This window comes from Pleurodeles waltl, chromosome 1_2, assembly GCF_031143425.1.
Source record: "Pleurodeles waltl isolate 20211129_DDA chromosome 1_2, aPleWal1.hap1.20221129, whole genome shotgun sequence".
Taxonomy (NCBI): domain Eukaryota; kingdom Metazoa; phylum Chordata; class Amphibia; order Caudata; family Salamandridae; genus Pleurodeles; species Pleurodeles waltl.
In genome coordinates, this window is record NC_090437.1 from 1,151,636,055 (window position 1) to 1,151,659,234 (window position 23,180).

At 42.5% G+C, this 23,180-nt stretch overlaps 1 protein-coding gene across 2 annotated transcripts in view; it reads right to left on the bottom strand.

Moving 5' to 3' along the window:
* LOC138296042 (proton channel OTOP1-like) overlaps positions 1 to 23,180 on the bottom strand; it is a 166,323-nt gene that overhangs the window by 63,219 nt on the left and 79,924 nt on the right. For both annotated transcript variants that reach the window (XM_069234804.1, XM_069234811.1), the window contains exon 4: positions 16,473 to 16,531. In XM_069234804.1, coding sequence (XP_069090905.1) covers positions 16,473 to 16,531 — 59 coding nt within the window. The remainder of the gene's footprint in view (positions 1 to 16,472; positions 16,532 to 23,180) is intronic.

The following is a 23,180-nucleotide window of genomic DNA, read 5'->3' on the forward strand; positions in this document are numbered from 1 at the left end:
AGGTGCGGACAATGGAAGCTCTGAAAGTGAGTTAATTGGTATAAAATGTTGCAACTTGCGTACCCGTCTCCAAGGATAATGTATGCTTAAGTAAAAGCTTGAGAACTGTTGTTTTTGATTGGACAATTTGAAGCTAACCTATGAACCCTCCAATGGAAGACCCTACTGGATTTGAACTGTTGTCTATTTAAACCAGGTGCACAAGAGGAAAGCAGCCATTTTATTGGACTTCGCCCGATACCCGCCATTTTACAGGACATTGCAGCTATTATGGCCCACCTTGCTGCGACGCCATTTTGAAAGAGACTTTGATGCTTTCTCTAACCGAGAGAAAGAGACTTAAATGATTCTTACCCTAGAGACTTTAACTTTGATTTGTCCCTTTGCATGAAGTAGTAGTTATCTTGCCGCCGTGAGGCAACTGCCCCGTCCACCCCTGCCCCTTTGCCCCGTCCCATGCTGATCGAGAAACGGTACCTGTGAGACGAAGACTTCCTTGAATGCTCCTGGTACTAACCCACAGAGCTTTCATTTTACTGGACTCAGTTACTTTACATCCAGGGTGCATACATATCTACTGAAGAGAAAGCTTTGTTCTTCTAATGGGTCACTTGCCATGGTACCCAGGAGTCGTCTTTCTAAAGCAGGTGGATGCTCTTTCTCCTACCTGGGCCCCTTAGCCTAGAACAAACTTACCCTTGACTTTCGTCTAGGTAAATCAGACCAGAGGTTCAAAACGAAGTTGAAAACCTCAGTATTTTCTCAAAGCTAATCACATTCACCCATGGTTTACTGCTGGAGCACTCTTCAAGGTAGCTGTGCACTCTATAAATCACTTTTTCATTTCAGTCAAGAGTGATTGTTTTTTATGGGTCTTCTGCCTCCTTACGTATAGTGACTTGGTTTCCCTGCTGTTTTTTTAGGCTTTCCCCTCTAAGGTAACTTACTGAAAGTAGGCTCACGTCCTTTTCTCGGGTCTCTCAAGGCTTGTGAAAAATCAGAGGGTAGCATTCTGATTCTGGTACTGTAAGTGATGCACCCCAGTTCTCTAGTAGAATTTTGTTGGATAAAATGTTCGTATAGTCCTTTATGGTGGATAGTTAGTTTTGCAGTTTTGTTTTGATTGTTTGTTTTCCTGGGTGCAAACAAGACACTTTCTATTGAATATTCATCGAATATTTATTGAAATCATTCAGCTGGGTAAACATTTTTGGAGCTGTAGAATATAGCTCCTATTTATTATGTCTTTTGATCATCTTGTTGCTCATCAAGGTGCTAAGTAAACTGACAGACATTTTGGAATCTTGATGTTGTTCATATTTTCCTGTGAAGTAACTTCATAGTTCGTTTCATATGTGACTGCAGAAGGTAATGCATCATGCAGCATTGGAGATGGTGAGCATGTCTGTGAATTGGACATATTTTGCTGGCACTTTCTGCTTGGGTCATTTTGACCAAGGGAACTAGTGTTGACTTATTTTTAATTTCTAGTAAGGCGTCTTTATACCACATCAGATCAGAAATTGACTTGGTTCGGGTAGTGAGACAGGTCAGAGTAGTGTTTGTGATGTAGTAATGTTTTAGACCTCTACTTGCCTTTAAGCTGAAATTGCCTGGTCAATATTTTGCTTTATGCTGATGTTGTTGTTTGATTGGTCTTAGGCCGAAGTCTGAGTGGCCCCCAGTACTTGTTCTCTTCCAGCCTTTTCATGGTGAGGAAACCTTCACGCTTCCTCACACTTATGCACGCTCTCACTCACATAAGCACACTCTCACCCACAAGCACGCACACAAGGCACAACATACATTTAAAATATTTTTTTTACTTACCATGGCTGCCACCAAAGCTCCCATTTCAGCTAATTGTGCTTCCTTTTTTATTACACTAATAGTGAATAATTAAATATTAATTACTATTAATATAAAGAAAAATGGACAAAAAACTAAGCAGTGCCTAGCCTGTCTTGTATTTTTGGCACTGATTTGCCACCTCTGATGCCGACCCCTGGCAACCTCTTAATTACATCCATGAGCACTCATTACACTCCAAAAGGGCCTGGGGTCCAATAGCACATGGAACCAACTTGCACAGACTACTGACAGCCTCCGTCAAAGCTCCTTCTCATTGCTTGCTTGTCCTCCCAGAGCCTGCTGGGGAAGTATGTCACTGCCTGATGGAGTTACAAGTGTGAGAGATCTTGAAGTGTCTGCAGTTAGACAACACTTTAAGCAAGCCCTTAGCTGATGGAACACATTGAAAAAGTTGCAACTGCTATGTGTCCTCTCCTACAACAGCCTGGAAATCCCAAAACAGGTTTAATTTTCAGACATACATGTCCTGCTTCCTCCTGCTGCTCTTTCCAGCCTAAGCTCAGAGGTTGCAAGGACACTTCTAGAGTTCACTGGGGGCAAACCAGGGGTCAGAACAGCGACCCCTAAATGACTTCGATGAGTGTGACCACTAGTCTTCTTTCCAGCGACCTCATCCAGATTGCTTGATGAGAGAGTTTTCTGGGACAGATCACTTGTGTGTATACGTGCCTATATAATGATTTTGTTGATTTGTACAGTTTTAGCTGTGATAGCTGCTCTGATAGTTTAAGATTGCTGGGCTTGTTTAGGTCTTCTACAATTTTTCAAATAAGACGTACAAAAATCAAGTAACTTAAATCATCAAAGACAAGATTGTTAATCAAATTTTAAATAAAGACACCGTTTCGGGAATACTGTATATGGTGAAATGTTGTTTGTAATACTCAAGATTGAATTTTAGTTAATATTGTGGTATTGTGCAGTTCTTGTGTCACTGCTGCATATTGTTACAATGGGATGCCTGTAATCTTTGAATAACCAAGTATGTGCTTGCTCAACTGACACATACAAAGGCTATTGCCAGATTGGCTACTTTGAAATAGAAGTCTATTTGCTGCTAAATGTAGCAATAGCAGCGGTAGTCCTCCAACCCCCATTAGGGGGGAGGAGCGTCGCACCCCTCTTGCCAGTGCAGCAAAAGTGAAAAATAATATGGTATTCAAATGATTCGCCATTTTAGTTTTTCACTGCTCCCAGCCCGAGCAGTGTTTGGGGGTGGGGCATTGATGCTGATTGGCAGCAGAGGAGTGGGGTTCACTCCACCAGTTTACACTATGTATGTCATTGTGGCCGGCTGTCTTGCGACAGCCAGAGTGATATGCACAGTGTAAACCTCTCCACCTAGCAGTCTTTGAAAGCTGGGTGGAGAGCAGGCACAGGCTCAACTGCAGCATGAGAGCAGCATCAAGATTTGGAGAGGGGATCTGGCTGGGGCTCTGACTGCAGTCAAGATAAAGACGAGCAACATGGGTGAGGAGTGCATTTTTCATTATATTTTTTTCTTTTATCTTTGTGGCCCACTGACAGGCACTGCGAGAAACTCCACTGCCTTCAGCTTTAATTCCAGAGCTCTCAGTCCCAACCTGTTACAAAACTTGTTCACAAACCATGATTGAGAGCTTTAGAATGTAAGTCTAAAAGCATTGTGGTTTATTACAGTGCCTGCCACTGGGTTTGGCACTCTGCTCAATGACCCTCCATTTTTGAGGGTCACCGAATGCCACTGATCAATAGTCTCAACTTGTTTAGTGTCTCTTTCAAAATAAAGAGGAATTGCAGTAAATCAGAGATCACTAGAAGTTGAACATGAGTTGCAACCAGAAGCTGAAGGGCCGCAGTTACAACTAGTTGCAAACCAGATCCTGAAGAAATATAAACCCAAAATTAAATTTATTTTTTCAAAGATCTTTTTGTTTTTAAGAGTCACTGTTTGATTGCAATCTAAATGACCCAGATGCACAAATGTTTTGCATGCCTATGAACCATTTAAATACGCACAAAAGGACTTCTAGGTCTCAAATAACAGATCCTGATTTCTACACACAAAATCATTAGGAGGAACAAACAGTATTTTGGTTGAAATTGTTCTCAGCTGTAAATGAATGGCTAGATAGGACAATAACAGTATTTCTAGGCAAGTAGTGCTAATTAGGAAAAATTGAATACCCACAAAAGAATTCTACACCAAATTTGCGCACATGCACCTAGCAATAAAGAATCTAGAGTAAATGAAAAACAACCCACTTTTGGGGAATGCATGGGAAGGGATTACATTTCAAGAACATAAAGAAATGCAGAGAAAAAAAAATAAGTGGAATTTGCATCTAAACCTTTACTGTGAATGGCTTATTTTCCAACAGCAGAAAAATTGAGTGTACAGGAAGATATACATGTTCATCATGCATTTGTGTAAGTAGTCATTATAATGTCTTTGAATTCTAAAAAAGCAGTAACATTGCAAATAATGCAGGATTTAGCGTTCTGCATGTACTGCAGTTACTGCATGGATAAACTGGCCACTAGCCATTTCACCTTCTAAATCTGCCTAGTCACCAAGAGAGCCGTATTCATTTGACTCAGAAGCTAACAACACATAGCATAATCAAATATGGTGTCCCACAATATAAGCAAACAGTATACCTCTTTGTTAGACCTGTAAGCCTCAGAGTGGTCTTCCCTTCAACTTTTTACCTTCCTCTTTCTTTTTTTCTGACCTTGTTTTTGCATTTCTTACAACGCTAACAACTTTACCACTGCTAACCAGTGTTAAAATGCATGTGCTCTCTCCTCTAAACATGGTAATACTGGCTTATACCCAATTGGCATATTTAATGTACTTATAAGTCCCTATAATAGTGGTATTATACCTATCTAAATAATACTAGTCGGCCTGTAGCACTGATTCTGCCACCCACTTAAGCAGCCCTTTAAACATATCTCAGCCCTGCCATTGCAGAGCCAGTTTGCAGTTTGAACTACTATTTCAACAAGGCAAAATAAACAATTTCCCAAGCCCAAACCTTCATTTTTAATACAAGAGCCACCACTAGACTAGGTCCAGGGTGGCAGGGTTCAATGTGTTTAATAAGTAGGGCATAAGTTACACTTAAGTTACATGTCTGGTACTGAAAAACTCTTACATTCATTTTCACTGCTGCAAAGCCTATCTCTCCCATAGGATAACAATGGAGTTGCCTTATTACATTTTATAAATTTAATTTTCAAATAGGAAGGTATAACCAGTTCATGTTTGGCATCTCTGGAATCTTAATTTAAAAATCTAATTTATGGTTAAGTTGGATTTTAAATTACAATTCTGAAAGTTTGCATTTAGCCCTTTGGTGACTGTAGCCTGTCTCTGGTCACAACTGGGTGTACTTGGTAGCCTGACTTTGTGTATTCCTCCTAGACAGCTATACACAATGTGAGCCCAGGTGTGCCTGGATGGACCATTACTAGCAGGATGGAAGGGATGAAGCAGTCTATTTACACCTGAATAGGTTGTGTCCTCCACACTAAGGGCCTAGTGACCCTCTATTGCCACTTCAGCCAGCTTGGTGCCAAGGCAGGGGAGGTAGGAAACTCCATGCACTTCAAAGGCACTGTCTAGAAGCTTCTCCCACCTTCCATAACCAGGGCATCAGGGTATAAAAAAACACCAACTCCTTAGTACACTTCTGGACCTGTGGATACTCTGCCAGGGCCAAGGACTATTGCTCAGCTGAGGGACTGCCCCTCTGCTGGACTACACTCTGCTGGACTCTTGCTTAGCTGTGCTGACGTGTTGCCCTCCTGCCTTGGTGATAAGGACTGGACCTGCATCTCTTGAGCCCAGAACCCAGAGTTACTCCAAGGGATAGTTGGATGGCTTCCTCATCTGAAGCCTCAGGGACATAATAGGCTTCCAGCAACATTACATCTGCACCAGGACTCTGCCATCTGCGAATCTACCCTGCCACTTGGTGCCATCCTAGTCCTGGGCTGTTGGAAGCAGGCTTAAGGTGCTTTGCCAGCATCTGTGGATCCAGTGGAACCAACGTATCACCTCTGCTGTACAACCCAACCCCAAGCAGAACCAGTGCATCTAAGCTGCTGCATGGATTGGACTTTTTGCAAAGACTTGCTTTGCCACCGCAGCCCACATCGCCTTTGGAACCACCACTGCGTGACACATCCTCAGTGCAGGCTCTCACATCACTTGTTGATGACAGCCTTAATGACGCCAGACCCTGGATCGCAGCTCTTTGGAACCAACTTATCACCACAACTGCGCACTGTATCTGCGACACTGGACTTCATATCATAAGGCCTGCTGACAGGATCCTCAACACTGAAGCAGCAGGACCTTGCAGCACAGCCTCACCCCAACTCGGAACCAAAACATTTCCCCAGCTGCATGACACAAATCAGGGTTTAGGTCCTCTGTTCAGCGGACCTATCTAGGTCCCTGTAGCTGGCCCACGTTCCATCATGGTCAGCCTATACTTGTGACTTTGTCCCTGTCCTGCGCAATCAGGTACCCATGGTTGGTGCTTTATGCCTTTTTGTGCTGTTTCCTCTAAAAACTTTAAAATTCAATATCCCCATTTCTATTTCTTGGATTTTTGTCATTTTAGTCTTCTTCGATTTTTAAAAAATCACTCTATTTTTCTAATACTTGTATGGGCTCGTTTTGTGGTGTGTTTGCACTATTAAACAATACTTTACTGTTTGAAGTCCTGAACACATACTTTACTCTAGGCCTTTACATTAAGTCTGACTGATCTGAGCCAAGCTACAAGGTGGCTGATCAGAGGTTAATTTGGGGTTTGCTAGTGTCTTATCCTGACAAAGATGGTGGTTTCTGCCTGATCTGATAAAGGCTCACACCCCAGTCAACTGACAACCCAATTTCCCTGTCTGAGGATAAATGTGGATTCCACCTAAAACAAAATGAAAGTTATAACCTAAAGCAGATTTTTGGAAATTGTGTTTCTGGTTGGCAGAGGTATGCACACACTCCAAGTAGGAATCACAATCCTATTTAGGGTAAGGCAGATGAGCACTTTAAACTAACCTGTGCTCACCTTCTGGTAGCTTGACACAGAGCAGGCAGGCTTAATTTAGCAAGAAATTAGTAAAGTATTGGTGCAATACTTAGGACAGTAAACAATGAAAGCACCACACAAAAATAACACAAATCAAGTTAGAAATATAGATATTAATTTAATGAGCAAAACAAGACCAAAACAACAAGTATCCAATTAGTAGAAGCTGAGATATAAATCTTCATAGACTATCTGGAATTGTAGTGCTTAAAAGCTTAAAGAGCCAACTGGGGCTATCTGATCATGCTAGACTGAGGTAAATCTAAAGTTCAGGCTGACCGTGATGGACCGCAGACCGGCTACAGGGACCAACCTTATCCTGCTGAAACAGTACCTTGTGTGGAGGGTTGCATCGACCTTGAAGATTTGATGCTAGGAGCAGAGGAGGTGGTGCAAAAGTGATGCATCAGTTCTGATCTGCTCAGTCAGGGGATGCGTTGTCATCGAGATGCACAGTCAATGCGGTGCAGAACCCTTTGCAATGAAGGCGATGTGTCATCGTAGAGCCTCGCAGCCGGCAATGTGAAGGTGATGCACAGAAGACTGATGGTGATTAGCTGATCCTGAGCCTTACAATCGGCGATGAGAAGTCTTCTTCTTCAATGGTAGCGGTGATTCATCAGCGTCAAGGAGAGATGCAGAGGTTCCAGTCGGTGCACTGATGGCGATGCTGATTTTCTCAAAACGCAGCTGCAGAACCCACTTCCAAGGTGCCAGGACTGGATTGCCGCCACTTGGCAGGGTAGAACTGACAGTTGCCAGAGTCCCAAACTTGTAGCAGAGGTGAGTGTAGTCTTTGATATACCTCAGACTTCAGAACAGGAAGCAAGCCAGCAAGTCCTTGGAGTCACTTTGGTTCTGGGAATGTAGAGATGCAGGTGCAGTCCTTCTTGCTCCCAGGGAAGGAGGGCAGCAGGTAGCACGGCAGGCACATCAAAACAGGAGTCCAGCAAACTCCAGCAAAGTTCCAGCAGAGTAACAGGCCCCTTAGCAGCACAGCAGTTGTTCCTGACAGAATGTCCTCAGGTCCAGAAGCGTACTCATTTGGTGAGGTTTGGGGTCTAGTACTTATACCCAGTTGTACCTTTGAAGTGCAGGAGACTTCAAAGAGAGGCATTTGAAGTTCACAAAGTCCCTGCCCTTCCTTCTCTCGCTCCAGACATGCTGTAGGGGGTTATGAAACCCTTTGTGAGTGCTCAGAACCAGCCTGTTCAGGTGTTTGTGTCAGCTTCCTCCTACCCATCCTGTCCTGGATAACCAATCAAGATGTTAATGTCCCATCAGACACAGCTATGCCCCCTATGTGTCTGGCTGTCTATAGGGAATGTGTGGGAGCCCAGCTGCCACCTACCCAGATGTGTATTAAGAGACAGACAGAGGCACAGAATGGTTAAAGTAAGAAAATGCCAACTTTCTAAAAGTGGCATTTTTAGACTTGCAACTTGAAATCCAACTTCACCATCAGTTGTCATTTTAAATTGTGAGTCCAGAAACACCAAACTCAAAATATGTATCTGGTCCCAATTGGAAATTACACTGATAAAATGTAATAAGGATAACCCCAATGTTAACTTGTGGGAGAGATAGGCTTTGCAGTATTGAAAAACACATTTAAGAGTTTTTCACTACCTGGACATGTAACTCTTAAAAGTGCATATCCAGGTTTTTAAGTGCACTGCACCATGTCCATGAGGATGTCCAGGTCCTACCTTAGGGATGTCTTATATGTTTTAAAAAGGAAGTTTTGGGGCCAGGTAAGTGGGTTAAACTGCCAGCTCGACATGGCAGATTTAAACTGCACCCACAGGCTCTGCACTGGCAGGCCTGAACCATGTTTAACCGCTTGGGTGCCTGGGACGAGCTGGGCTCATCCCCGGCTTCGGTTGCCATGTGCCAAGGACGAGCCCAGCTCGTCCTGCACCCTGTCCACAGGGGGAGCGCTAGCGCTCTCCGTGGGCCTCCCATCCACACTCCCCGTCAGGGATGGAATGGGAATCTCTTTTACTTCCGACTCCGACCACCCCGCTCCAACCCCAGTGACGTCTGATGACTTCAGCATGCAATCGCGTGCTGACCTCATCAGAGGTCACTTCCCATTGCGCTGGAAGCATGCTTCCAGCACGATGTGGAAGAGAAATGCAAAGCATTTCTCTTACGCTCAGGAGGAGGGGCAGGCAGAGGCATGAAAGGAAAGGCCTTTCCTTTCCTTTCCTTTCATGTCTCTGTAAGCATTTCTGCAGCCCGATCGTAATGCGATCGGGCTGCAGAAATGGCCACTAGGCACCAGGCAGCTTGTTTGGTTTTTTCTTGTTTGTGTGTTTGGACTTAAGGGGAGTGGCCACTTGAGCAAGGGCCGCTCCCCAGGGAAGCAAATAATTATTAGGCAAATAATTATTAGGCCTATATTAGCTAGGCCTATCTGCCCACAGGATGGGCAGAAGTCACGAGCCACTAGACACCAGGATTATTTTGTTTTGTTTTGTTTCATAAGGGGAGCGACCCATTAGGCAAAGGTTGCTCCCGAGGGGGCAGTAATTTTATTAGGCCTATTCTGCCGCCCTATATTGATTAGGTCGATCTACCCCCGGGGGGGTGGCAGAAGCCACTAGACACCAGTTTAAAAAAAAAATGAAATTGGCATAAGGGGAGCGACCCTTTTGGCAAGGGTCACTCCCCAGGGGACAATTTGTTCATAGGTCCTTTCTGCCCCCCCCGGGGGCAGATCAGCCTATATTGATTTGGCCGATCTGCCCCCGGGAGGGCAGAAGCCACTAGGCACCAGGGATTTTTTTTTCTTTGTTTACTTTAGTAAGGGTAGCGACCCCTTAGACAAGGGTCACTCACCTGGGGGAGCAAATTGTTTTTAGGCTGTTTCTGCCCCCCTTGGTGCCAGATCAGCCTATTTTTATTAGGCCAATCTGCCCTCAAGGTGGGCAGAAATCACTAGACACCAGGGATTTCTTTTTAGGTCAGTTTCACGCAAGGGGAGAGACTTCTTAGGCAAGGGTTGCTCTCCTGGGGGGGCCAAATTTATTTTAGGCCATTTCTGCCCCCCTTGGGGACAGATCGGCCTATTTTAATTATAATATTAATTCTAAAAAGGATTCTGTGAATATTTTATCCCAATGTTTTGATTTACCGACATAAGTTGCATGACATTCTGCATGATATTTTATGCAACATTAGGTATGTAAATCCTCCCTTATCATATAATCATATAATAATTGCAACAATTTAAGGTGTAACATTGCAGTTGCATTAACAGAAACATACAATAGAGAGAGCACACACAAAAGATCTGCTATGTCTTGCTTTTTTCAAATCACATATTAATTTCACAGACAACTTTCTGGGTAATCTTATCAACCCAGGCATTTGTTTCCATTTATGTAAATAATCCTCGGTACAAAATGGTGTACATTGCAATACTGTGGTACACAGCATGATCAGTGGGGTGGTTCACAAGAGTGGAAATGAGGGATTTCTGAAACCACGACCCTATTACCAATAAAAGCGAAAACACATGTTGTAGGGTGGTAGTGAAGGGGTTGTCGAAGGGTCGGTCATCAGCACTCTTATTTGTATAGGAGTCAAATTGGGGGATATATATATGTATATATGCAAATGGGAATGCTTGAGTGAATATATTGGTAATGTGAGCAAAAACAGAGAGGTGCGCATCACACATAAAGTATGATTACATTAACAAAATATATGGCAGATACATACGTTGATCTCTGCAGTTTGAAATAATGTAATGGATTGCAAGGAGTGGGCTTGACCCCTTGTTTAGTGTGTCAAACAGATGATGAAAACAGAGTTGTAAAATGAGAGCCCTTGTAGTGCTGTGAAGGTAATGTATGTAATAGGAAGGGTGACTGCACCAAATGCTGTTGGGAGATCAAGTAAAATGAGGATTGAGGAGAGGTAATTATGGAGTGCAGAGGTGATGAAGTTAGCACACATATGAGAGCTGTCTCCATGAAAGAGAGTGCCTAGATGGCATGCTATCGAGAGTTAAGCATATTGCAAGTTGGAAGTCAGCAGGTCTTGAACACGAAAGGGAAGGAGGGGCATAGCACCCACAGATTTAAAGCATGCTGCAGAAGGTTTTTGGAGAAAGGAACAGTTGAAATGAGATGCGAGGTGGGCCTGGACTCCGAAAAGATGTCTTCATGTTATGATTGTAGAATAGGTCAGAAAAAGCGGACAGGATTTAGCCACAATGAACATTTGAATTGGCTCTACTGCGGTTGCGGAGGAAAGGAGCATGATTTGGGCAGATTGCTAAAGAAGAGTATGAGAAGTGTCCAATTATAGACCATCAATATCATTTGAGGGTCAGCAGGGGTCGCAGTTGGGACCAGTGCCTTGTATCTTCCAACCTTGATACTGCCATTGTCCTCAGAGCTGGGAAAATCAGTGCCAAGAACAGAAGGCAAACTGTGTGGTGACAAGCATTGTTTAGCTTCTACAGCTTTCACTGAGAACTGGACATTACCCTTTAAGTTATGTAAAAGAAATACACTTAGCAGTGCAATGCACTCTTTTTCGAATAAATACAACTGAAATAAAAACAAACTTTTTTTAAGCGGTTGACGTTTCATTCTTATGAATGCACTAAAACAATGTGTTTGAATGACCTCACTTATGTGCTTTGCATAACTGATGATACCTTATAAATGAACATAAATCAAGATACATTAGTAATATGTTTTAATTTGAGCCAAGAGCATAGTCCTTAGTCAATATATGGTACATATCAATTAATACAGGTGGACATAATTTCTATATCTCTATTTTTAAATCTCTTTTTATGCTCCCCACTGAATTTAGCAATACATTTCACATTGTGGCATACACTAGGAGAATCACTTGCATTACAGTTTGTGGTGTCAATAACATAGGTGCCCAGTGGAGATCTGTTCTTTGTGGTACTGTATATTCATCTTCATATCAACACATCATGTTTCAAATAATACAAACAGGAATTAGTATGGTATGATGGCATCTAAAATGGGAATTTATTTGTACTGAATTGTTACATTAAACATGCAGTTATTATGAAATATGACAGCTTCCAATTATTGTGATGTTATCAAGGTCAATGTCATGTGGCATCAGATTCAACATCAAGTGTCATTTCATGTAACTTTCTCTCATGCCACTGAAGTCAAAGGGTGCATTATGTCACTTCCGCTAGCATTGTTATTTTGGTGACTCGGCATCCACATTGCAGTGTTCTGAGTATATAACTTTTTAAAGTAATGTTGGAAATTGTGAGTGAAATTCAAAAGTGAAAGTCAGAGGTTTAGCTGCTAAACTGGGATATGTGCTGCATGCAGGAGAGAATAGAATGAAGATAGTATGACATGAGCTCAGGAGTGTGGGAGTAAGAGGATTTCGAATTGTCTTGGGTTGTCATGCATGTGTTACGGATATTAATATAGCTATCAAGATGTACAGGTGTCTAGGATTTCCTCTATTTCTGAAGACAGGATATGCGTCTGCATCTTTAGTTAACAGAAGGTTAGTAAGGTAAGATTGAGGATGAGCAGCTACAAAGGAAAATTTGGGACTGGGGTAATGGCAAACAATACTGCTTAAATGATGTCACCTAAAGAATGATATGAAGTGGAGTTTAGTCTGAGAGACATTTTTACAATTAATTTGACGAAGATATGCAATGGTGTCCTAGGTGTTTATGGCCTATAGACGTGCATATATGGAGGTGTAACGATCAATGCTTGGTAGAGTGGATAAATTATACTGAACTGAGAATAATATTGAAGAGATTGCCATGTAAGTGGGTGGGGACCGAGTCAGTGTTAATTAGAGAGCTGAAGAATGTAAGAAGTACCATGATTATGTAGTGTACGATAGTTTTGGCACTGACTGTCCCCTACGTCAACTCCTAAAGCAGTTACTAATGTACCTGAAAGTGGTTCACCTGTCATGTATTGTTCTAGGGTTACCACAACTCTGTATGTATGCTTTCACACATGGATTGTATGTAATGTTTTATATTGTTTGTGTTTAACTAAAAATTATTAATAAAGTTAAAAAAATGTAGTGGCATATTTAAGAGCCTCTAGCGCCATTGTAACGCCACATTAGAGTAATTATTTTACGCTAATGTGGCGTTAGGAGGACAAAAATGCAGCGCCATATTTACAAAGTGACGCAATGCATACATTGCGCCACTTTGTAACCCCTTGCGCTACTTTATGCCGGCACCAAGCATGACGTATGCAAAGGGGGCGTTCCCCCACTGGGGGGGGGCGAGAAAATGGTGCAAGGAAATCTAACAGATTTCATGAGTCATTTTTTTTGCCACTTTCAATGCCTGTTCAGAGCTTGGAGCAGGTGTTAAAAGGGGGCATGCCTTTGCATACAAAGGGCCCCTATGTACTCTGCAGGAGTAGCATCAATATGATGCCACTACTCCTAGAGAGTACATCAGTAGCGTAAAAAAAATTCTGCTATTGCTCCCTCACCTGGGCCATGGTGCACCGTATTTTAAATACGGTGCACACATGGTGGCAGTAGGGGGGCTCTAAAGGGCACAAGAAAAGTGGCGCTGCACTGTGTGCAGCACCATTTTTCTTAAAAATGCCCTGTAGTGTGCAATAGGATCATAAAGGATTATATGAGGATACAGGAGAGTGGGCCCTAGATCTTTTAAATTCTCTTATGATCCTGTAGCATCAGCGGACAGGAGTAAAGCAAAACTATATACATTTCAAATGGTGCAAAGACAGTGACTACAGGGTTCCCTATAAAAGAGCAACAGAAGGTCAGGGATGGTGTAGTTGAAACTGATGAGTACAATAATAATAAATACAAACAGATACATTAACGTCAAAGACTCCAATGATGTGAGAGTTTATTTTAATACTACTTTGGATCAGTGACAATTTAAAACTACTAATAACCTTGCCCAGTTGTATCTTTATTTTTTTAAACACAAAGCTCAGAGGTTATGTGATATTCTTTGTAAGTAGTCAGTTTAGTGACATAAGGCAAACGGCAGAGCATCAGCCAAACAATTGATGAAAACAAATTCTAACAAACCCTGAATTGCTTAGAGACTCAAAATTTACCCTCCAGGTAAATGAGAGATTATATGTCAATTAAAAGAAATCACTTCCGTCAGTTCACGGTAGAACAGAGCAGCTGGGAAACTGCTGGGTAACCTGTAGAAGCGCCTGCAGAAAGCAGCGTGGGCAGGATCTAATGTTATCAAATATCCTCAACCATAAAATGGTTTTGCTTTATTTTAGACATCTTCAAGGACGGAAAACTTCAAATAAAGCATCACCACCTCGCCCTCTGTGTTCATCTGCTAAGGAAATCTATTGTCTTTATATATCATGGATCTTGCATCCAGTCTCGCTTTATACTTTTTAGAATAAGTCTTAATAGGTGAAAAAGTCACCGATGTATTAATTGTGGTGCTAAGTTTTGTTTATGGGAAGAATGCAAGCTTCATGTTCACAAATATTAGACCTGCTGCTTATAACAACAATCTGAAATTGCACCTGAGAACAAAGAGCCTAATTTAGATTCTGGCAGATGGGAATTAACTCCATCAGGATGATGGTTTAGTGTATCTGATAGCCCTAGGGGAGCACCAGCTCATCAAATTTTGTGATGTCCACCGGCTCAGCGGAAAGGCAGTTCCTGTAAATGCTTTGAAAGTTTGAGGGGTGGATCGTCAACATGACAAAGCTGTACTTCAAACTTTCAACTTTTTTATTTTCAAAAAGAAAATCACAATGCAGGATTTTGTTTTTGAAAAAAAAAAAAAAAAACAAGCCCCTCTCATGGTGTATAGGTCATTTTGCAGTTTTCACTACTTATTATACTAGGTGTTACCTGGTGGTGATGGACAGTGATAACTGCCATGTGCTCACACCCTCTAGATACGGTGAGGGAACACATGGCTAAACCTCCAACGGCCCTTACTCTGTTGGGGTGCCAGAGGTGTATATAGGTAGCGGAGACTAAATACTGACATACTCATACTCAAGTTCCACCTGACTCAAAATGAGACAGGTGGAAACTTTGTTTTGCGAGAGATGGTACTCTGTCACCGTTGCAAAGGATAAACGGTAGGTCCTAAGAGCCATACATTTTATTGTAGGGATTACTCAAGGTCTTTAGTGTAGATAACTTTATCCAACTTATTTTCAAGCTGTAGGGATGGGTTCTACTTAGATGTCAATTAAAATAGTAGGTGAGATCAAACATAGCTTAAACCTAATCCATTGATAATACATATGTTGGGCTAAATAGACTAAGGGGGTCATTCTGACCCTGGCGGTAGACTACCGCCAGGGCCGGGGACCGCGGATGCACCGCCAACAGGCTGGCGGTGCATCCATGGGCATTCTGACCGCGGCGGTACAGCCGCGGTCAGAAACGGGAAACCGGCGGTGCCCCGCCGGTTTCCCGCCGCCCTAGGGAATCCTCCATGGCGGCGCTGCAGGCAGCGCCGCCATGGGGATTCCGACCCCCTTACCGCCAGCCTGGTTCTGGCGGTTTTGACCGCCAGAACCTGGCTGGCGGTAACGGGTGTCGTGGGGCCCCTGGCATGGGCACTGCAGGGGCCTGGCTGGCTGGCAGTAACGGGTGTCATGGGGCCCACTGGCATGGGCACTGCAGGGGCCCCCTAACAGGGCCCCACCAAGATTTTCAGTGTCTGCCAAGCAGACACTGAAAATCGCTACGGGTGCAACTGCACCCGTCGCACCCCTTCCACTCCGCCGGCTCCATTCGGAGCCGGCATCCTCATGGAAGGGGGTTTCCCGGTGGGCTGGCGGGCGGCCTTCTGGCGGTCGCCCGCCAGCCCAGCGGGAAACTCAGAATTACCGTGGCGGTCTTTTGACCGCGCAGTGGTATTCTGACGGCGGGACTTTGGCGGGCAGAATGACCGCCTAAGTGTAACATTAATACTGTTTCATAGCTTTACTTGTCTGCAGACTATCACATAGATTTAAGAATTGTGATATCAAAGTACTTAATTCAGCATATATATGATTGCGGTATGTGGTACAAAGTAGTCAGACATATTTTATCTCAGACTTTTAATGGTATTCTGTTCTCTTTATATGCCCAGGTTAAAGCCTCTCATTTTCAGGGACTGCCTGATGCATCAAATGTGACCATTTAATTATCTACTGAAACCCTTTCACTGATTTGAAATTGTGACTTGCTGTGGAGGTGTGTTGCTGATTTTGAACACTGCCATCTGATGGGAAGAAAACATGAGTCACTCAGAAACTGAGGGTGGGAAACATCAATAAAGGTCAGGTATTCTAATTCCAAACTTAACAGCTTATTCACCAAGTCTCATAGCTATTTTTATGCAAAATGAACTTTGGCAGTTGTGCAACCAAGTTCTGCACCAATTAATGCTCTTTATGCCAATGTAGAGTTCCCATGTTTTTATTACATGTTTCATGATGTAATCCCGTACCACTTTATCAGAATAATAAATATCATATTTACCTTTCAAGTGTTTTGAAAGACTGGATGATATCCTTCGCGTGAAACCAGAGAAAGTAAACCTATTGAAACAATGAGGATGAGACAAAAAAACATTTAGAGTAGCTATTGTACTGATTTCTCCCTACATCCAGAACTTTATTAAGGTTAGAACAAACATAACTCAAAATCACAACAAGCAGGTCTATCAGTCAAGACCACAATTTTTTAATCTAAAAGGTAAAATGGTACAAAGTATGCAATCAAATTTAAATCAGCTCTAACTACAGAAAGTATCGAAGATAGAACACAAGTAGGTAAAATGAAGACAGTAACTGACTGGTCGAAATTGGCATACAATTTCCACTGCAGAGCTAATCCATAACAATTACGAAGCAGGTATTTCCGATCATTTAGACCCAGAAAATTATCCCATGTACACTGAAACCTTTGGAAAAGTTCAGACAGTTTTCCCTACAGGGTGCATTTAGTAAGTATCATTGAAGCATTTCAGCACTCCAAAACTCTATTTTCAAAGAGATTTTCAATTGTTAAGCATTAATTTTTTCAACCAGAAGGCTCTTAATAAATCAACATGTTATTAGTTGTATCCCAAACAGTACATGCTGAGTCATAATTAAAGACAATAATTTATATAGATAAAGGAATAGTGAAAGGAATGTAATCAATAGATAGGCTTATGCAGATGTCCTCTCACCTTTTGGCCAAATTTGGACTACTAGATGCTGCTTTTCTGACTCTGATTGTGCCCTAACCTCTCCTAACCTGGCTCAAGGCTAGTGCTCTGTTTAAAAGTATATGTTAATTAGGTGTAATTACAATTCGTTCTGACAAACCACCTGTAAGTCCATAGTATATGGAACAGCATGTAGGTCTAGAGATCCCAGAGGACATAATGTACTTAAATATGCACTGCTGTGGTCCCTGCTGTCATTTTAAAGTCAGTCCGGCTGTGCAGGCTGTTTTGATACTAAAACTATGTCCAAATCTGACTTTGGAATTAAAAGTACCAAACTCTTCAACTGCCTTTTTGTTACATATAAGTCACTCCTAGGGTCTTCCCTTGGAGCCGCAAGGTTAGGTTGCCTGGTTATAAAGTGCAGGGACATTATAAAAGATTTTTAATTTGTCCTGGCAAGGGAAAAACTGCCAATTTCATTTATCCCCAGTGTAGTGCTGCTAGCTCCATAGGCTAACATGGGAAAGCTTTATTAAACTTTAATAAAGTGGAACTTCTGACGGTAAGGAGCTAGAACAGTCATTCAAAGTCTTAAAATAATAGTTGCAAGAAATCCAACAACTTGCAAAGTTTGGATTTACTCTATTGCAGGCAATTTCTTTTAGAACTTGCTTTCCTGAAATTATCTAAAACAGCCTGTAGCAGCCTCTTTTGATTGGTCAGTCTTTGACGGGTTGAGCCAAGCTGCTCTGATGAGGTGTGGAGTGACCTGGGCTGGGATCTGCTGCAGATGCCAGGACAGGGAGAGGTCTGGGTAGCCAGAAGCTGAACTAAATATGGGAGGGCTGTCTAGCAACTGCAATCCCTGCCTGAAAACATCTGGAGAAAAAAAAGGACTGCCCTGCTCGACCCTTGCAGAGAGGACTGCACTCATAAGGACTGCACCTGCTGCACTCACAAGGCTCCACAACAACATGACTTTGTGTGGCTTAAAGGATAAAGGAGTAGACTCCCTGATCAACAACAGGTAGAAACGTGCTGGAAGAGTTCCATGCTTAAAGAAATATGAAGAAGAAGAACTGCCCTGCTGAACCCCTGGTCAGCACCAAGAGAGGACTGCACTCACCAGAACTGAACCTGCTGCACACTCTGGGCTTCACATAAGAGGATTTTGCATACCTTCCAAGACTAAGGAGTGAACTCCCTGAATGCAACAGGTAGTAAAGAGCTACCAGAAGTCACCTGCTTCACCTCCTTCAAGGGCAAGCCCAGCTGACTAGCTCACCTGGACTTTTTAAGATTTGACCACGTGCATTGTGAGAATTGTAGTCCCAAATCTCCAAGAGGCAACTCAGAGCTGCTGGACCCTTGGCTGGTGTTGTGGACCCTCAGAGACCCGAAGTAGACCTTCTGGAAGGAGATCCAGAAGTTTGAGAACTTTAGACAACTTTTGTCAAAATTTTCCATAAGTTCACCGACCTCGAAGGTGAGAGTCAAGCCAGCAACGTTGAACCACAACTTGGCTTGGCTTCCAAGTTTGCCCCGCTGAAAGCTCCAGAGCTCTTCAACATCAACAATGAAGACAAGGACTCACAGAGCCACAGCATTGAAGCAAGCGGCTGTAGTTGAATCGAAAGCCAGAGTGCAGAGGATGACTGCTCGACATCAAGAGAAAAAGCTCCAAAAAGTGTCTAAGTGCAACGGTAAAAACTTGACTTGCCCCAACCACTCATTGTATCCGACCCACAATGCGATCAGCCTAAAACATTGACTTGGTATTGGTCCTGGTCCAGCACGACCAGATAGCAACAGTTGACTCTTTTTTACTCTTTGCTGCTAGAAAACACATTTTTGCATTTATTCTTTTAAAATTAATAACTCTGGTTCCCCATATTGGATTTGTGCTGTTTGGTGTCATTTTAAAGATTACAATATTCTCTATTTATGTAAATTGGTGTTAGATTTCTATTGTGCGTTGTGTCTTACATATATACTGTTGTGGTGATATTAAATTATTTACACACCTGCCTCCTAAGTTACACCTGACTGCTCATCAGCCAAACTACCATGGGTTAAGCAATGATTATTCATTTACTTTGATGTGACTGGACTCTATTTATGAGTGTGGTGTTATTACTAGTTGTAGGTACCTACCTGCACCTACTAATAACCACCTTCCAATATTTATCAAGAAATACAAACTACTACTATTTTGCAATGCATTCTCAGTAGTGTATTTTAAGTGTTTGTAACTAATGAATAGGTAGATAGCCTGGAGTGAGTATTACATTGAATACATCACCCTCTTTCTTACTCTATATTGATTTTGAAGGTTGCTGTTCTGTAACCTATAGAGGGAAATGATCAGGGGATACACACCTATAGAGAACTCCTAGGTGACTTACAACCCACTTTAAATGTAGTGTATGAAGTACTTCAGTACTCATAATGCGTGGGCGCACCATCACTCTCTCAAACCCCAAGACAAACCTCTTCTTTCTGGTTCCTTATCAATAAAAATGTCTCTGTCTGCAGATATGTCAAATGAATGCACTTCTGTACTGCACAAATAAATTCAATGATAACTTACATGTAATTAGTTGTAAACATATTTAAGCATTTTGATGTGCTGTCTGCTACCTATGGCATCAGGCCTTATGGTGTCACTTCGGTGTATAATTTCAATGGAATAGTGATGTAATTTTCATATTTATACAATTTAAAGGCTTCCCTGGAGTACATAAATATATTTAAATAAGTAGGGAAGAGCAAAATTAATATTTACCACAAACGGACTCTGAGTCATATCAAAGGCAATGAGAGTGACACTTGAGATGCTTGTGGAACATATTCGTCTCCCTCATACCAACCATGTGCAATTTGATGTAGCATGATGTCCCTGCATTATCTTCCTTTCCCCAAAGCTGTCCAAATGAGGTGACAATGTAAAGGGGGAAAACTAAGAGAGATATAAAACTACTCCGCCCATCGTTCAAATATCACTGCAGAAATATATATTGGGTCTCCATCCAACCACCCTTCTTCCTGGGGTGTGATTCCTCCTGGCCCCCACCTAGGCAACATGGCTGCTCTTACTGAAGCAGTTGTAATCCAGCTTTGTGAATGTGACAAAAATGCCCTGCAGGATGTGCCAGGTATTTCTCGATTCACCATGAAATCTGCACATCTAGGGAAGGCGGCAAAATGTGGTAGGAGGTCGCTCCATACTTCCTGGTTCTCGCACTGTTCCTTCTCTAGAGAGATTAAGAAAGAGCAGGAAGTTTTGACAGCTGACACCTTGCCCCCCCTCGTCTCCCATAGGTCTATGACCGACTGGGAAAGACATAATAAGGTGGTTGCAGTCACTATGATATTACACCCGGACGCAGTGCCTGTTTTGGAACACTAGTGCAACATCACAGAAGTGGACATCAGTTTCTGGTTACTTTAACCTAATCTAAAATATAAAATAGACTACTCCAGTAATCAAGGATGCTGTAGAAAGCTTTTTGCATGCAAGTGATTCACAAAGTCAGTGTCCATGTGAGAGAGCTACTTTTGCAGGAGAATATGCTGGTGCCTCTGCTGATTTTCCTGCTTTCACAAGCTGCACCTATCAGTGTAGTTGTAGTGTGTTGCACAGTACTGTCATGATGGTGGTCAAATAAATGCAAAGCATACCAGGTGAACACGGGCAAGGCCATAGGTCTGGGTTCATACACATACTTGAACACTACCTTTTACCATCCTTAGCAGCTCTTTCAACCTTACACCTACATGAGCCAGATGTAAATATTGCATAACATGTGCAATGGCTGTGTTGTGTAAGGGAATATTTGAAATGTGTCCCACTTAAACAGAAAACTAAAATAATTATTTGTTAAATTTCAGTTTGTTTGCATTCCCATGCTTTTTTTTTCAATGAGGACATGCCACACAAACCCTTGCAGACCCTCACAGAACCTAAAACATCCACTCGCTTATGCCATTATTTTTTTTTTTAATTCGATTAACACTCAAACAATCTCCAACATGTGTAGGGGTACAATTAGACTACCAGAAATTCACAAACATTTGGTGAACCAGGACCATCATCTCCGCAGAAGGGTTTTCTTTAAAAAATGTATAAATTGTTAGAGAACAAAAGTCTTAAAGTTAGGGTGCTATGCAATGGAAGACACTATGACTTTGCCACCATTGTTATGCTATGTTTTGTCATGGTCTGCAATGACATTACACATGTCATGAGGTACCATTCCACAACAAGGAGATTTTATGAAGGGGAGGATGCTGCTTGCTCTGGACTCAACGCAATGAAATAGAAAAATGAGCATAGCAAACGTGTATTGGAAAAAGAAAGTGTCAGAAATGGGGTCTCTGGTTGGCAGTCTGTTTTCACTCTGTCCAAGCAGGCACCTTCACTCTAGTTAAAGTAAAGGAAATGCACACTTGGATAACCCCTGCTCACCCCCTTGGTAGCTTGGCACAAGCAGTCAGGCTTATCCCACAGGCAATGTGTAAAGTATTTGTACCAACACACACAGTAATACAGTGAAAACACTACAAAATGGACCCCACACCAATTTAGAAGAATAGGCAATATTTATCTAAATCAAACAATACCAAAATGACAGAAATCCAACATAAACAAGTAAAGTTATGAATTTTCTAAATAATAGAATCTTAACCCATAGAAAACAATGGAAAAGTTGTTGTTACTCAAAGTACCTGATTTGCATAAAAAATAAAGCCACATAGGCGAGCGTGCATCGAAAAACTCAGAGATGCGTCAATTTCTTACTCGCAAGTGAGGCTGTGCGTTGTTTTTTTCTCCGGTCAGGTAGGCGTCATTTTTACAGCTGCGCTGCAGGTGGTGAATCAAAATTTTCCCCGCACGGCTTCCTGTGCATGGATTTCAGTCCTTGTTCTACCAGCTTCACCTTTCAAGTGTCCAGGGGCTGGATAGGGCACCACCTGGCAGGGCGGGAGTCCCAGCAGAGAGTCCAGATGCTGGCAGGGGAAGACTTTGATGGCCCTGAGACTTCAAAACAGGAGGCAAGCTCAATCCAAGCCCTTGGAGATACCTCTCAAGCAGGAATGCACACCAAAGCCCAGTCTTTGTCCCCTTTCACAGGCAGAAGCAGCAACTGCAGGATAGCCCAACAAAGTACAGTCACAGACAGGGGCAGCACTTCTCCTTCAGCTCTTCAGCTCTTCTCCTGCCAGAGGTTCTTCATGAATCTTGAAGTAATCCAGAGTCTGGGGTTCTGGGTCCAATACTTCTACCCCTTTCTCTCTTTGAAGTTGCCTAACTTCAAATAAAAGTGTCTGTTGTTTACAGGTTCCTGCCTTACCCTGGCCTGGCTCCAGACGCACACCAGGGGGTTGGAGACTGCAGTGTGTGAGGGCAGGCACAGCCAGTTCAGGTGTAAGTGATGACTTTCCCCTCCAGCCTAGCCCAGATGGCCCGTCAGGAAATGCAGGTTAAACCTCAGCACCCTTTGTGTCACTGTCTAGTGGAGATGTACAAACAGCCCAACTGTCAGTCTGACGCAGACAAGGAATCCAGAAACAGGCAGAGTCACAGAATGATTTATGCAAGAAAATGACTAATTTCTAGAAGTGGCATTTTCAAATTAACAATCCAAAAACCAACTTCACTAAAAGATGTCTTTTTAAATTGTGAGTTCAGAGCCCACAAACTCCATATTTGCATCTGCTCTCAAGGGAAAATTGCACTTTAAGGATATATAAAGGTAGCATCCATGTTAACGTATGAGTGAGATAGGCCTTACAACAGTGAAAACAGAATATGGCAGCATTTCACTGTTAGCACATGTAAAAACACAAAAGAACACGTCCTACCTTTAAAAAACACTGTACCCTGCCCATGAGGCTACCTAGGGCCTACCTTAGGGGTGCCTTGCATGTATAAATAGGGAATATTTAGGCTTAGCAAGCGAGTGCACCTGCCAAGTCGCATTGGCAGTTTAAAAACTGCACATACAGACACTGCAGTGGCAGGTCTGAGC